The sequence below is a fragment of the Gossypium hirsutum genome, chromosome D08, assembly GCF_007990345.1.
Source record: "Gossypium hirsutum isolate 1008001.06 chromosome D08, Gossypium_hirsutum_v2.1, whole genome shotgun sequence".
Lineage (NCBI taxonomy): Eukaryota > Viridiplantae > Streptophyta > Magnoliopsida > Malvales > Malvaceae > Gossypium > Gossypium hirsutum.
Window position 1 is genome coordinate 62,356,483 of NC_053444.1, and position 15,186 is coordinate 62,371,668.

The 15,186-nt window shown below is 33.5% G+C and overlaps 1 protein-coding gene and 1 long non-coding RNA gene across 4 annotated transcripts; both read right to left on the reverse strand.

Annotated features, from left to right (window-relative positions):
- Window positions 1–2,290: 2,290 nt before the first annotated feature.
- On the reverse strand, window positions 2,291–4,714 carry LOC107918813 (uncharacterized). The gene is made up of 5 exons (XR_001690253.2): window positions 4,583–4,714; window positions 4,155–4,407; window positions 3,175–3,581; window positions 3,012–3,095; window positions 2,291–2,680 (listed from the first exon to the last, which is right to left on the reverse strand). It is a non-coding gene; the product is annotated as an uncharacterized lncRNA (long non-coding RNA).
- Window positions 4,715–5,069: 355 nt separating this feature from the next.
- LOC107920099 (protein CHROMATIN REMODELING 8) lies at window positions 5,070–10,983 on the reverse strand. 3 transcript variants are annotated; one of them, XM_041098707.1, is made up of 8 exons: window positions 10,698–10,983; window positions 10,318–10,517; window positions 9,641–10,207; window positions 9,078–9,477; window positions 7,992–8,865; window positions 7,232–7,841; window positions 6,642–7,109; window positions 5,070–6,128 (listed from the first exon to the last, which is right to left on the reverse strand). In XM_041098707.1, exons 2-8 carry the CDS (start codon window positions 10,405–10,407, stop codon window positions 5,463–5,465), a joined length of 3,675 nt encoding a protein of 1,224 aa, XP_040954641.1. In that variant the 5' UTR covers window positions 10,408–10,517; window positions 10,698–10,983; the 3' UTR covers window positions 5,070–5,462. The 3 variants fall into 3 exon arrangements, with proteins under 3 accessions (XP_040954641.1, XP_040954642.1, XP_040954643.1); XM_041098708.1 differs by having other exon boundaries at window positions 10,818–10,963; XM_041098709.1 differs by lacking the exons at window positions 10,318–10,517; window positions 10,698–10,983 and having other exon boundaries at window positions 9,078–9,472; window positions 9,641–9,908.
- Window positions 10,984–15,186: the final 4,203 nt, after the last annotated feature.

Genomic DNA, 15,186 nt, shown 5'->3' on the forward strand with positions numbered 1-15,186 from the left:
AGACACAAATCTTTTTAAACTCAAATTTTAAATGATCTCGGGATTAAAAATCGCGTCCTAACTTACTGGTCGTGATCTCATTTTCAAATCCGAGATGGTTAAACCTATCTTTTAAATAAGCATTTTTAATCGCGTATCGAGAATTCGAGACGTTGTATCCTAACTTACTGGATATGATGTCTTTTCTCGATTAACGTGAAATATGCCACTTTGTCCAAGATTTTCAACTTTTTAATACAAGGATCATATTTTTAAAATTCTTTCAAATTCTCAATTTTCGACATTAAGACATTAAGTAATCAACTAGGTACCAATTTTGGGCGTATCGAGAGTGCTAATCCTTCCTCGTACGTAACCGACTCCCGAACCCGTTTTTTGAATTTCGTGGACCAAATTTGTTGTTTTAATAAAATCAAACCGTTTATTAAATACAATCACTTGTCGAGGTGATCCAATCACACCTCATAAAAAAGGGATTGGTGGCGACTCCCGTTTCTTATTTTCAAAATCCAAGTCGACCCCGTTTTTCATCAAAAAAATGGTGTCAACAATCATCATTGTTGAAAAAAAGTGGAAATGTAAAAACAAAGGTTAGGAAACGGTTTTTCGAGTACGAAACCTGAACTATCAGCTAGCAAGAAATGATGTTGAGAGGTCATGGTTGCATGGACCGGATGGAGACATCAGCACCTGGGGTTGGCCAGGGAGGTTTTAGGCAGGGTGGCTTTGCTTGGTAGTTGGCATCCAGATAACTGATGAGCCCACATAGATGAGAACTGCCAAAGAACATCTATTGTTTTTTGTGGTATAAAAGCGCTCAAAATTTGGCAGGTAGAACTAGCTGCCGGGATATATGCTAATCTAATCGTACTTTTAGGCACTTCTCTTTCAAATTATTCAAGCAATTCATGTCCAAGAATTCGTACCATTATTTAGTTTTCTCAGATGTAGATATAATCAACTGAGCATGGTTTTAAAAGTATGAAACTGGTTATGAAACTAGAGAAATCAATAACCCATACACAATATTAAACACCTGCCTATATGTATCAATGCTCTCACCATTAGAAGCATGTATGCATAATCAATTTTGGCATCCAATATAACAAGTATATGCAATCTGATCAAATGGATAATGTCAAGGAAACCTTTAAGGATATAACAAATAGCTACAGGGAAATAGGACACAATGGGCTATGAAATGAAGGCAAATTAGCCAAGACATGGACCTGATGAAAGCTTTCCACCTTATGGCATAAACAAAAGTACCCTATTCTCTAAAAGGTTTAAATGTTCTTCCGACAAATCTTATTACATTTATGAGAGATTAATGCAAATATGACAAACTCCTACCAGTTATTGATGACCCCCCTAGTCTACAACATCATGGACCCCAAAAACGAATCATTCAACAATTAATTATCCTAGCAACAAGGAGAATCCAGTCTCTCCATATAACCCTACTAGAGGTCATATCTGTACAGATATCATAACAATAACCTTATTGGTCCTGCGTTCTCTTTCTCCAGTTAGTATGAAAATACAATTGACGTAACAATATCAGATAATATAGATGTAACATCAGATCTCACAGATGGTGATACTTGCGAACTCAGTCAATGAGAAGAATTCACGGTAGAGATTGTAGGGAGGTAAAGACAGGATAGAAGCAGGATCTTCTCTAATATTAACTTCTTATCCCACATCTTCAATTAAATCAAAGGTCAGATACAATTGTCACAGCTTGTCACCCCAAATCTTATTTACTGGTGTAAGCATCATGTTTAGATGAATAAATCCAGTCCCCTAACAGGATTAATGGCTAGAGCAAATGGTCATGTGACTCAATTCAACTGATTTTTACAATCATGTGCTAAATTTCATCAACCTAAAACTCTAGGCCATAAGACAGATCAGCCAAGTTAGTATGAGACCATATAAAGGACTTTCTCTCTTAACATAGATTTGCAAGCAAAGAATTGTGTTCTTCCTTAGAGATTCTTGCTACACCAAGATCAAAGATAAATTTGAAACTAATTTATGTTGAAGCAGCAGCAATTATAACCCTTCTAATCTTTTAAAAGATTCCATTAGCTTGCAGCTGCACTAGTGTCATAAACCTCAACATTCGCCATTTCAATCTTACAATTTGATATTAATTCGTTAACCCAATTGATTCAAATCAAATGCAAGTGACTGATTTATAAACTAGACATCAATAAGTTGGTCATCACAAGGATCACTATAGTTAAAATTAACAAAATAAACTAGAATGCTTCTTTTCCTTAAATTTTGTTTTAAACAGTTCACATTCTTAAAATTTTATAATGAGAGAAAAGTCTTATACTTTATTTGTTTGGCTATTTTCAAAAATTTATTAAGCAGTTACAAGTATTTGATCATAGATATATTTAACATATGTCTGCATGCCAGAAAGAATTAGCTAGAAAAAGTTCAAATAATGCCTTCAAAAGTGCAACCCCGATCCTTAACAGCAAGACCAGGAATTAAAATTACCAAGCTTCTACAACCGAGATCACTTAACAAGCTCCAGGAATGTTATTGAACCCAAAAGCTTTTTCTTACCCAGGCAAACATGAAAGAGCTTAATAGCCTCAAGACTTCTTTTTTCCAGCCTAATAAATCCTTGTTTCTAAGATATGAAGCATCCAAGAAAGTCCTACAAGACAAGGTGATATAAGATTAACATTTATTTATATATATAAAATTCTATGAAGAACATAAAACTGGATATTTATCTGACAAATAGTGTCAAATCTTAACCAAGTTAAAATAGGTGCAGTATAAGCTGCGCCCGCTTGAAGAAAACTTCAATACAGGAAAAGTTCTTAATAAGAGCATAAATCGATAGATGTATTTTTGTTTCCAAATGAAAATATTCACATCATGTTCCAGAAGAAAATTTTAAAATGATACAAACTACTAATAATATTTTAATCAGTGATAAACCCCAGAATGATGCTTAACCTATGAAAGAAAAGATACTTAACTAGAACCATCTCAAACTACTTTTAAAAGTTTCCAACTACAAATATGTGCTCCATGTTGATTTCATGTGTCAACTCAAGCAATGCCTGCAAGGCACCAAACTCAGCTACAAGCTGCTTCAAAGAATATCTTTCATTCTAAAGAAGGACAAGTAGAAATCTGAACCTGATGGGCCTAAAAGCACATCCACAACGAGTTCTCAATGAAGCTTCAGGAGGTGGTTTGCTACTAATGCCAGAGCATTTTGTCTAGCTAAATGTAGCATATATATGTAGGATGCAAGAGTAAAACTAGAAACAAACTGAAGCATGGTGAGAAGCTGGGTAAATAAGGTCCTTTGGTCAACATAACAAACTAGTAAATTTGCTCAATGCACCATTTGGATGGATGGTGAGATGTGATTCCACTGAGCCGAAGCCTCAAAATGGCATTGGACCCAATCATACTTCACAGAGGTGGGAATGCCTTCCTACCATGCATCCAAATGAAGCACAAACTGCATGCATAGAAATGAAAGTGCATCATGATAACCGGTACCCAGCATTCATTCATCATCATGATGGGTACAAAACCTACAACCAAAAAGTAGACGTCAACTGTCAACCAATGAATTTGCACCATTGATGGAAGCCTAAAGTCTCGTATAATGCCCTTTTACAAAGTTAAAAAAGAAAGCAAATTTTAATCGCCATGGATAAACAATGTTGAAAGCTCTTGAACTACATGTCAGCGTGCAAATTTTCAAATAATACCTAGGAAACTCTAAAGCATAGGGAAAATACTTTGGAGTTGAAAATCATGACATGGTAAGTTGTGGCCAATACATCAGACTTCTTTTCAATTACAAGAACCTCAAATGTTCTTAGTGCCTATTGCCTAATATGTCTCTTCTATTCTGGTGAGATCGATAACATCAAATACGATAGACATTCCTAAACCTCATTCTCAAATACCTCGATAATTCCAAACAAATAAAATAAAATATCAAACGGTTCATATAGATTTATTTAGGAAAAATGTTTATAAAGTTAACTAAGTTTGGCCTTCAACGGTATTTTATACTCCATTTTTCCCTAATTTCTTCCCTTACTAACCAAATGAAGAAACAAAATAAAATAACAACACAGATTAAGGTTTAAGAAAACCTCTTGAAGGATCCATGAACGGGAGTGAAGATCTGAAGAGCAGCATATCAATGATAATTAGAGATCGGTTCAAAGCATCGAAGCAGCTTCACTGATCGATACGAAGAGTGAGAGAAGGATCCATTGACGGAGTGAAGAGCTCGAGAGCAGCAGATCGAATGAGAATCGGAGATCGGATCAAAGCATCGAAACAGCTTCACGGATCGATATAAAGAGTAAGAGAACCATGAATACAGGTACTTCAATCCATTACCTGCAATCAAAATTCAACAGGTAATCAGCCAACCGCCTAAAAACCGGCATTTTCTCCTTGCCAATAATTTCTTCCATAGGATTTGAAATTTGAAAAAAAAAAAAGAAATTAGAGATAAATTTGGGGAAACCCTAGGGTTTTAGAAACAGTTCGATCGAGAAAATTTAAAACGTACGAGATTACGTGTTGAATTTTTTTTTTTGGAGGGTAAAGTTTTCGCGGTCTTTGCTGCGCGCAAAAATCTTGCAGTTTATTTTGGAGTCTTTGGACCAAAATCCCTAACAGTTAGTAGTAGGAAGAAAATACGTTGATTAGTCCTCAAACTATGGTTCAAAATTTAAATTAGTCCCTAAATTAAAAAAATTGAAAATCGAAAATTTTAAAATATCAATATCATGTCAATTAGGTTATTCTATCAGTTTAAACTTTAATTTTAGGCATTAAATATTAGTTCAATTTAATTTAGAATATATTTAATACACATTGATTAAATTTTAAACACGGTTTATATCCATATTATAAAAAACTTGGATCCTACCCGTCGAAATAATTAACCATAAATTTATTTAATAAAAGGTTAAATTTCGTTTACTGGTTTAATCCCTGGTCAAAGCCATAATTTTGGATGTAAATATCGAATATAAATATGTATCCCATATCAATTATTTTCAAGATTTTAATATATATATTGAGAATCATGTCCAGATTTGCATTAGACACAAATGCCGTACATATTTTAAGAAAAATGAAAAAGCCGAAACATTAAAAAATAAACCTACAATTCCTTTTGGATCAGCTAAATAGCAAAACAAAATACCTCAGGGGAGAAACTGTGGTTTACTCTATACAGTGAAAAACATTTGTGGTAGTGAAAAATTAAGTGCATCATAAAATTTATAGGCCGACTCCATCCTCTCTTCTTTTCCCCCCTGGGACTTGCATACACTACTGCCATAACCATGGCGATCGTGATGCCAGACATGAATGTTCAAACTGCTTGTGAACACTGAATTGTTATGAATGCTGTCGAAGCAACGAGTCTCGGGATAAACAGATTATTGCTGCCGATACTCTGGCTTTAGAACCCAACGTGATCCGTTCGGATCTTTTTCTAGTTTAGCAATTTCCTTCAATAGATTCTTAAACAAAGGCAGATTGTTTGATGGTATTCGGTCCTTGAAATGATCCACGATGCTGGCTGAATCCGTGCTGCCGCCTTTTTGTTGTATGAATGTACATATCTGACGTATTAGTACCTCAGGCTGCACGCTGGATACATTAGAAGATGACCAGGACCTAGAAGTCCTGTTAATGGAGGGTCTTGTGGTGTTCGACGAACTTGAAACCGATCCAAACTGATGTTCAAGTCCAGCACCAATGGCTTGTTCTTGGTTTCCGCAGATTCGAGCTAGCAATTCTGCTGAAGATAATGCCTTGCCAGCAGCGGCCCCAGCTGCTATGCCGGTACTAGATGACTCACCTGAGGGTTTTACTAACTGAGTGTTCAAAGCTGAGCCGAATTTCTTTCGAACTGCTGACGGTGCACCGGCAGCTCCAGATTTCCCGGTCCAAGTAGGAACGGAAATACTATCATGGCTTCGAAGCATTCGTGATTGTCGTAATGCTTCCGCTGCTCTTTGTGCCACTTGTGAAGCCTGTTCCTCAAGCCTCACCTTCTCTTCATCATTGGCATTCACTATGGCATCATGGTTCACAGCACTCTAAGAGAAAAAAGAAAAACAAACAAATTGTGGGAAAAATGTTTTATGAGAATCAATGGAGTTAATATAATCCATTTATCAATAAATTTATATTAAACATGAATATATTCAATAAAACCAAAAATTGTGGTAAAAGTACTATGCCCCAAGAATCGGATTGTATTTTGCCCTTTTACTTAAAAAATGAGTAAATTAATTAATGTACATTAGATGTGCAAGTTAATCTTTCTGTTAAAAATTTCATCCATTTTTACTGTCAAATACCGGTCTGTATACATTAGCATAAAGTACACGTGATGCACCATGTGTTACTATCTGGTTATTCCTTTAATTTTGCCAATTTTTAATAGCACAAATGGATGAATTTTTTAACAAAAAGAATCAATTTGCACTTTGATTTAACCTACAATGACTAATTTGCTCAATTTTTTAGTAGAGAGGGCAAAATGCAATCTAACTCCTAGTTCATACCTCCATGATAATGTTAATGTTAGATAGAGAGACATATCTTACATGTATTCCTTGGGCATCAAAAAGGCTCCTCAAAATATTTTTTTCTTCATCTACTTCACCATCACTATGATCATCTTTTTCTTTTCCTTTCCTCTTTGAATGACTGCCGTTTGAGCTATTGCCGTTTCTACCACCACCATGATCAGAATGAGAACCAGCTGCTCTCGAATGTTCCTGCTTATGCTGCTTATCTTTCTGCATAACAACGATATTTACATCTTCTGACAACTGACTGAAAATATTAGATGTTTCGGTCGACCCATTCTCTCCATCATTCAGAACGAAAAGATCCTTCATGTCTCGAGCTTTAAAGAATCTTCTCTGCTGAGGGTTCTTCAGTATCTTATTGGTAAGAAAATGTTTGTAAATCTGCCGATGGTACACCTTCTCTTCGATTGTTCCACGAGTAATCAATCTATAAACAGTTACGTCTCTTTTCTGACCAATACGCCAAGCACGCTCCCTTGCCTGTCAGCGGTGAAAGCCATCACCGCAACAGTTTTGAAAAGTTAACATTCTAATAGAAATATCCGCATGTATTATATACCTTAAACACTATGTCAATGAAAAAGAAGTCAGTCAAAAGATACCTGCATGTCCGTTGACGGGTTCCAATCAGGGTCAAAGATGATCACCCTGTTAGCTCCAGTTAAATTTGTTCCTAAACCACCTACTTTCGTAGTCAAAATGAAAATAAATATATCATCGGAGTTGTTGAATTCATCTATTAAAGCCATTCTCTGTTTTACGGGAGTATGTCCATCCATTCGTCGATAGCAATAGCCACTTGTAGTCAAGAAGTTTTCAAGAATGTCAAGCATTTGCTGTGTTTGAGCAAACAAAAGGACACGATGGCCCTGATCCTTCCAAACCTGGAGAACTTGGGCAACCACTTTCATTTTCCCACTCCGTTCAGGATTTCCGTAATCTGTATTCTGGCAGGAATGTTCTCTCTCAAGCAGATCAGGATGGTTACAGATCTTACGCATCACATCAATTCCATAAAGAGAATTTCTACCCCCATCCAGTATTTGTTCCACATCTGAGCTAGCAAGAAATGCTCTATAGACAGATCTTTGTTCGGCAGTAAGGCTACAAAAAAGTACATGTTCTGCCTTTTTAGGCAGATGGGCATTCACATCAGCCTTCATGCGCCGGAGTAGATATGGCATGACCAAATCACGGAGGACAACAGCACATCTGCACATTATCCAATTTAAAATTTCAGAAAACAATCATAACGAACAATGAAAGATTTCAGTACAAAGAAACCCAAGGCAACAACAGGTTCTACTTCTTCCAACTTGTTTTAAAAATAAACTGAATTTTTTAGAGATACATGATCCGCACCTGTAGGCTGTTGATACCTGTAATGGTGAAGCATTGGCATATCCACCAACAGATATAGGGACTGCAAACTCTGCCTCAAATACAGGTAAAACACCCAACTTCCCAGGGAAAACAAAATCAAATAATGACCATAGTTCACTAAGCTTGTTCTGAATTGGTGCACCGGTCATTATTATACGGTGAACTGTTTGAAGCTGTTTACAAACCAGAGTGATTTCAGCATTTGGATTTCGGATTCGATGTCCTTCATCCAAAACTGCATAACCCCATTCTATGTCAAGCAACTTTTCCCCTATCACTCGGAGTTGCTCATAAGTTGTAATCAACAACCCAGATTTTGACCGCAAAACTCTATTTATCAAAGAATCCCATTTTTTGCTGCTTTTAGAAGACAAGTTCCCTTCATAGTCGCTGTCCACTGATCCTTCACTTTCATAGTCACTTTCTTCATTAGATTTGGCTTGATTCTTCTTGTAAGCAGGATCTTGAGCAGAATCATGTAGTATCTCGACATGAAATTTTGGATACCATCTACGTGCCTCCCTTTTCCATTGTCGTAAGAGTGTTACAGGGCAGACAACAATGCTTGGCTCATACATGTTACTGAAGTGCAAAGCTCCAAGAAAAGACAAGACCTGGACAGTCTTGCCAAGACCCATTTCATCCCCAATGATCCCACCTGCTCTTTGACAATGTAGTTCCCACATCCACTGTACTCCCACTTTCTGATAGTCAAAAAGCTTGCTAAAAATGGTTTCAGGGATTTTTAGCCCGCCTTCAAGTGTTACATAAGCAGGGTCATTATCATCCATATCCTCCGAGCCCTCTTGGTCTTCCTCTTCATCATGGGAAGTCAAGTTATCCCTCACATCTTCTGCACAAAATTTAAGAAATTTACATTAAAGAAAAACAAGTTTCAGCTGAAAATGCAAACCACATATGTTCAACAAAAACCAAAACAGTTGCACCCAATCGTTCATAATAACCAGATTGTTTCACAACTATCATGAACAAACTCGGAAAGAGATAATGGTTAAAGCAGTCAAAAAATGCCTAGTCAATTAGCAATAATTAAGCTGAGCATACCTCCCACTTCCATATCTCTTTCCTCACGAGAGATCCGCTTTCTCCATTTCTTGTCAGGCAAAGGCCTCTTCTTTTTCCGTTTTGAGCCTTTATTCTCCTCTACTTCTTTTGACTGAGAAAACTTTAAAGACTTTTTTAGCCTTTGAAAAGGAAAGGCGGGTGCATCAAGCTTAGGCAAAGCATCAGGCTCAAGTAGTTTTGTTGATGGGCGAACTTGTGCAGCCTCTGATATCGACTTTGCAACTCTAGCAACACTAGCAGAAACAATATCATCTTTCTCATCTTCTTCATAAGGAACACTGTGCTCATTTGATGTACCAGGCTGTTGAAGACGGCGCTCAAATCCCTTAAGCTTATGAAAAGGGGTTAATATTCCCTTCCGCACCAGTTCATCCCTTTCCTAAGCCAGAAATAGTATGGTATTAGCAGCATTCTCCCTTCTCCCTATATCTATATATATTTATTGCAGACATATGTAATAACCATCTAATCCCTTCTCCCTAACTAAAAAGTGTCTCGCAAGCCAAAAAGTAACAGAATATTAGGAATCATGATTAACTTACAGTTTCCACAAATCCTGCAGATGCTGCATCCAACACTGCATCAAAATCAACATCATCATTAAAAGAAACTGATTTCTTCCGCTTTTGTTTAGTTTTGCTAGGCTTTTGGATTTCTTTTGACTTCCTTTTCAGCCTAGGCTCTTCCTTCACCAGGTCTTTTATCAACTTGTCATGCTTTACACCCTCGGACGAACTTTCTTTGAGTAACCCCGACAGTTCTTTCTCAAGTTGAGCCTTAGTGTTTTTGAGACTCTTTAGCCTATCAGTAGCTAAGGCACGTTGAAGGGTCGAATCACGCGAATGTAACTGCATAGCACTTTCATCATCATCCTCTCTATTCCCTTCCTCCACATGCTCATCCTTCGCATCATGGTCACCACTTGTGACATCTTTCCTTTCTTCAACAGTGGATGCAACAGCATCAATTTCGAATTCCACAGCCCTCAATTTATTCAAGAGTTTCACCTGGTTGGCCGACGACGATGGGTTGTTCCCTTCCAACTTATCGGCCGGTTCCTCCTCAGTGCTCCCTCCTACTTCACTACCATCCAAAGCATTGTTTTCCGCCTGCCATTCAACACAATTATCCACCGTCAAAATCTCCACACCTCAACAGCATTATCAACAAAACAGTAACATTTTAAAATCGAATTGATAACAGAGATCAGAGCTGATACCTTGGCTAATACATCCCGTTCGATATCCTCAGGATTTGCGGACGTAACACCTAAACTACTCAACAATATCCTATCCTCCTCTTCCTCCATCAAAAATTTACCTTAAAAAAACCTCAGCTACAATCTCATCATATAAATAAACAAATCAAAATCACGATATATTCTTTCTTCAACACACCAATTTCGCCCCCCAATTTCAACTGCAAAAGAAAATGTATAATTCCGTAATTGATTCGATTAAGTCAAATTCCTGCCCAAACTATTAACCTAAGATGCTCATATGATAAAAGAAATTAAAAACAAACGAATATTCAGAAATAATTCCTCTTTTTTTCCTTAAATGAAAAGTAAAGCATTTGATGAAGAGCTCGTCAACATACCCAAAACTTGCAATAACAATCGTTGCAAAAGAGAAATTTAAATTTGAATTTGATTTGTTCTTCAAGATTATTATTAATGATAAATCAGAAACAAATCGAGAATTTTTTTTCTTATTTCACCGGTTCATTCGATTTTGCTTTGCGCCGTCTCTTTCCAGTATCCCTTTGCTCCCCCTCCAGTTTTTTCTCTCTGTGGCTTCGATACGACCCAAATGGAGGTCGTATTAGGAACAAAGTGGATTTTATTTTCGTTACGCTCGCTGTTTCTGTCTTCCTCCGCAAGGAAAAGAAAAATTCAATTTCGTATTTTTTATTAAAACGCTGTCGTACATGTGCGCTTCAACCCACCTATAGGTCTAAATTTCCTGGTCTAGTTAAGTTTGAAATTTAATTATGGTCACCGATTGTTTGCTCGAGCCATGAGGGTTGCATATTTCTTAAGCAAAGATTCGAATTTTGTGTATAGAGAGAATAATATTAGGAGTGTAGGCTCTTAATTTAAAGGTTTAATTTGATTGAATTTTAGATTTAATTAAAGTTTAATATAGTTATTGAATACGAATATATGATTATGTATTTGAAATGATAAAATTAAGTTTTCCTATTTGTTTGATTTAAAATATTAGTCCAAATGTTGACATCATTATTGATTTAAAAATAAAATATTAAATTTAGTTGATTGTATTGAATCTAATTAATCGTATTAATGTATCTTCCACGGTTCATCAATTTGGATTTGGACAAAACATACATATGGGTTTATCAATTTTGTTATTACGAAGCACTATACTAAGCATTCCAATAAGTAATCAATGAAATAAATAAACATATTACATTATAAGTGTTGTTTTTTCTAATAATAGTAGTTATATTTAATATTTAACTGAGTAATCGTTTGGATCACACCAATCGCATGAGATATCTTATTAAGATTCTATTGAAAATTAATTAATATGCATATGAATTTATACTTTGTTAGTATATGTATATTTGATTAATATAATTAATATCATAAAATATTTTATTTGTAATTGTGTTAAATGTTCACGTTTTATGTGCACATCATACTTGATGACGATATTACCATCATATTATTGTTAAAAGCATACGAACATAACACTTATGTGTTTTTACATCGTTGAGTAACATTAATCTAACTACATTTTCTGACAATATTTAAAATATTCCACGATAATCAAAGAATCTCAATCACCTTCATAGTGTTAAATTTGATGGGAGAAATGAACTATATTATCCTAATGTTCGCCAATATTAGATTAACTATTAAGACGCACGCGTTGAGCATATCATCATGGGTGTCGGTTTAGATATTGAATAATACTTTTGCGCTATTTCAAGCATATAACAATTTGTATGAGGTCCACCCATAATCGCACTATAGGCAATATAATAGTTCTAACGACGGAATATATCATAATTGTATTTTTTTATTTAATTAGATAAATTTTATATAATTTATTTTTTATTAATAAATTTTATTTTAAATATAGACAAAAAAATTACTAAAAATTTCATAAAAAAATTTTAACATAACATTACATTACAAATCTTAACATCAATATTCTATTGAGTACACTACATAATTATATTGAAAGAACACTTTCAACTACTTTATTGCTTTGTGATATCCTCGGGGTTTTTTTATTTTGTTTTTTTTCCCCCTCTAGGCCTTGTGACTTACAAGTAACATTTGCTTTCCTTCATAAAATTCTTTCCCACGTTATAATATCATATTTGGCATTTAATAAAATTGAATTTTATTTTTAAGACAAGTTTGGCTTTAGTTATCCTATTTTTGAATTTCATAATGATAACAGTTTTTACTTCAAATGATCGTTTATGTCATGTTTTATTATATCTTGAAAGGTGCTGGTCGAAATTAGAAAAAATAGAAGGAGAAATGATCAATAATCTCATCTCAAACATTATATATTTTAAGTTATTTATTAGGTGATTAAGTTGATTTATTTGGTCTGATAAGCTTTTATTTTGAGATAAATATTTAAGATAATTCAAGTGATATATTCATCTTTTAACCGAGAGTTTAAAGCCTATCAAAATTTTGTTAAATGGACTCCTGTATTAGCCTATAAATAGGCGGTAGATCGACTTCTTTATTGAGCCATTTGGGAGTGTATTTACACACTCTTTGTTTAGGGATTTTTATGGAAATATATTGTATGTAATATGAGATATTTGGGGAGAGTGATTTATCTCAAATTGGATTCAACATTATTCCTTGGATTCAACATTATTCATTTGGGAGTGCATTTACACACTCTTTGTCAAGGATTGTATTGGATGAATTGATAAATAAAATTATTTTTTTGAGCGACGCTCCGTAGAGTAATTGCGGAATCTAATTTGTGTTGATAAATATCATGTGTTGATTCTCTATCACGTGTTGGATTTGTGTTTATTTCTCTCTTTATTTTGTCTTTTGCTTTGATGTGTTTAAATAATTTTGTCCAAACTTCTATCTGAACATCGAATTAATCGAAGAACCAATCGAGATTCTTAAAATATCTATTTGATTTTACCAAATCTTCTATAACATTAACAATTGGTATACCTTAAACCATAATCTTACACTTTTTTGTTGAAGCCGACTTGATCGTATGGCGTGGGAATTATAGAAGATACAAATAGTAGATGACGAGATTCTTGCTCAAGTATAATTTCTCATAAGCGTTTAAGCATTGTTTGGATAAGAAAAAAATCTTTTAGAATAACCACAAATAAGGGATTGTTTGGATGTTTTTAGTGCTTACAATTATCCATAATCTCTTTCTATATGGTTCAATGAGTTCAAACTTACACAACAATATCGATATTTAATTACACAAATACGTCAATTTTAAAACAAATGAGGGTTTTAGGTCATTTTTCTCGAAATTTAGGGAAATAGGTTTGGAGAGAGAAACTAAAAATGCGTATTGGGAAAAGTACTTTCTACAAAACACTTATTTTGACACGTCAGTAGACCTGATCATGGGTTGGGCCACCTGGTCCTGCCACCCGGTCAAGCCCAAAGGCCCGTTCGAAATGTGAGAGGGTTTAGGTAAAAATATAGACCCGAAAAATGGGGTTAGACAAAAAAAAATAAGACCCATTTAAAAAATGGGCCAGGCCTCGGGTAAGCATTTTTGGCTTTGGCACGGCCAGACCTGAATTCACTAAAGGACAAAAAAAATCTGCTCTTTTTTTTTAATGTTATTTTCTTGTTGTTTTCTCCTTATTTTGGTACCATTTTACTATTATGTTGCTACTATTTTGTTGTTATTATTTGGATATTGTATAAAACTTATTTTATTGTGAATTTTGTTATTATTTTAAAGGCATTTGTTAATTTTGTTATTATTTTAGAGGCATTTGCTTTTTAGTTGCATTTATCTTAGTGTTATTTAAGTCTACATATTTTTTAAAAGTTATTTTCAATTTGTTGAGAAATATTTATTTTGATATTTTTAGTATTTTTGATGTATTATATATATTTAAAAATTATATAAAAATAATATAAAAAATTAATACGGGCAGGTAGGGTCGGGTTCGGGTTTTAATATTTTATCCGGGTCGGGCTTGAACAAAATTTTAGGCCCATTTTTCGGGTCGGACCTAGTAAATGGGCCTTAATTTTTAGTTGAGCCCAACCCGGCCCATGAGCACCTCTACACGTCAGCTCCTCTAATTAAATGGTCAAATAATAGTGATTTCATCATTTGAGTCTCAAGTTTGAATTTTCTTAAGCACATTTTTTTAATTTTAATTAATTTTTTAATTAATAAATTTATTGTTTTTAAGTTTTTTTAATTCATATTTTTAATTAATAATTTTTTATTTATATAAATAAAATAATAAATATGTAATTATATAATAAGAATATATATTTATATATATCATTATCTTAAAAATATTTTTAATTAATAACTCCTTTATTTATATAAATAATTAATAAATATATAAATATATAATAAAAATATATTGTTTTATACTTATCATTATGTTAAATATATTTTATTTTTTAAAAAACATCAACTAATTTTTTTGGTATATTTTTCTTTACATAATTATTTGATTTTATAATATTAGAAATCACCATACCACAATGTAGGTGGAGAAAATAAATATTTGACATATAAATATTATATATAAATAAAAATATATAAAAAAAGTTAGTTGATATTTTAAAAATAAAATAAATTTAACATAATGATAAATATATAAAAATATATTTTTATTATATAATTATATAATTATTAATTTATTTATATAAATAAAGGAGTTATTAATCAAATATATTTTTAACATAATGATATATATAGTATTTTTATTATATAATTACATGTTTATTATTTTATTTATATAAATAAAAGAATTATTAATTAAAAAAACTTGAAAATATTATATTTATTAATTAAAAACAAAAAAAAAACTTGAAACAATATGAAATAAAAAATAAAATGTGCTT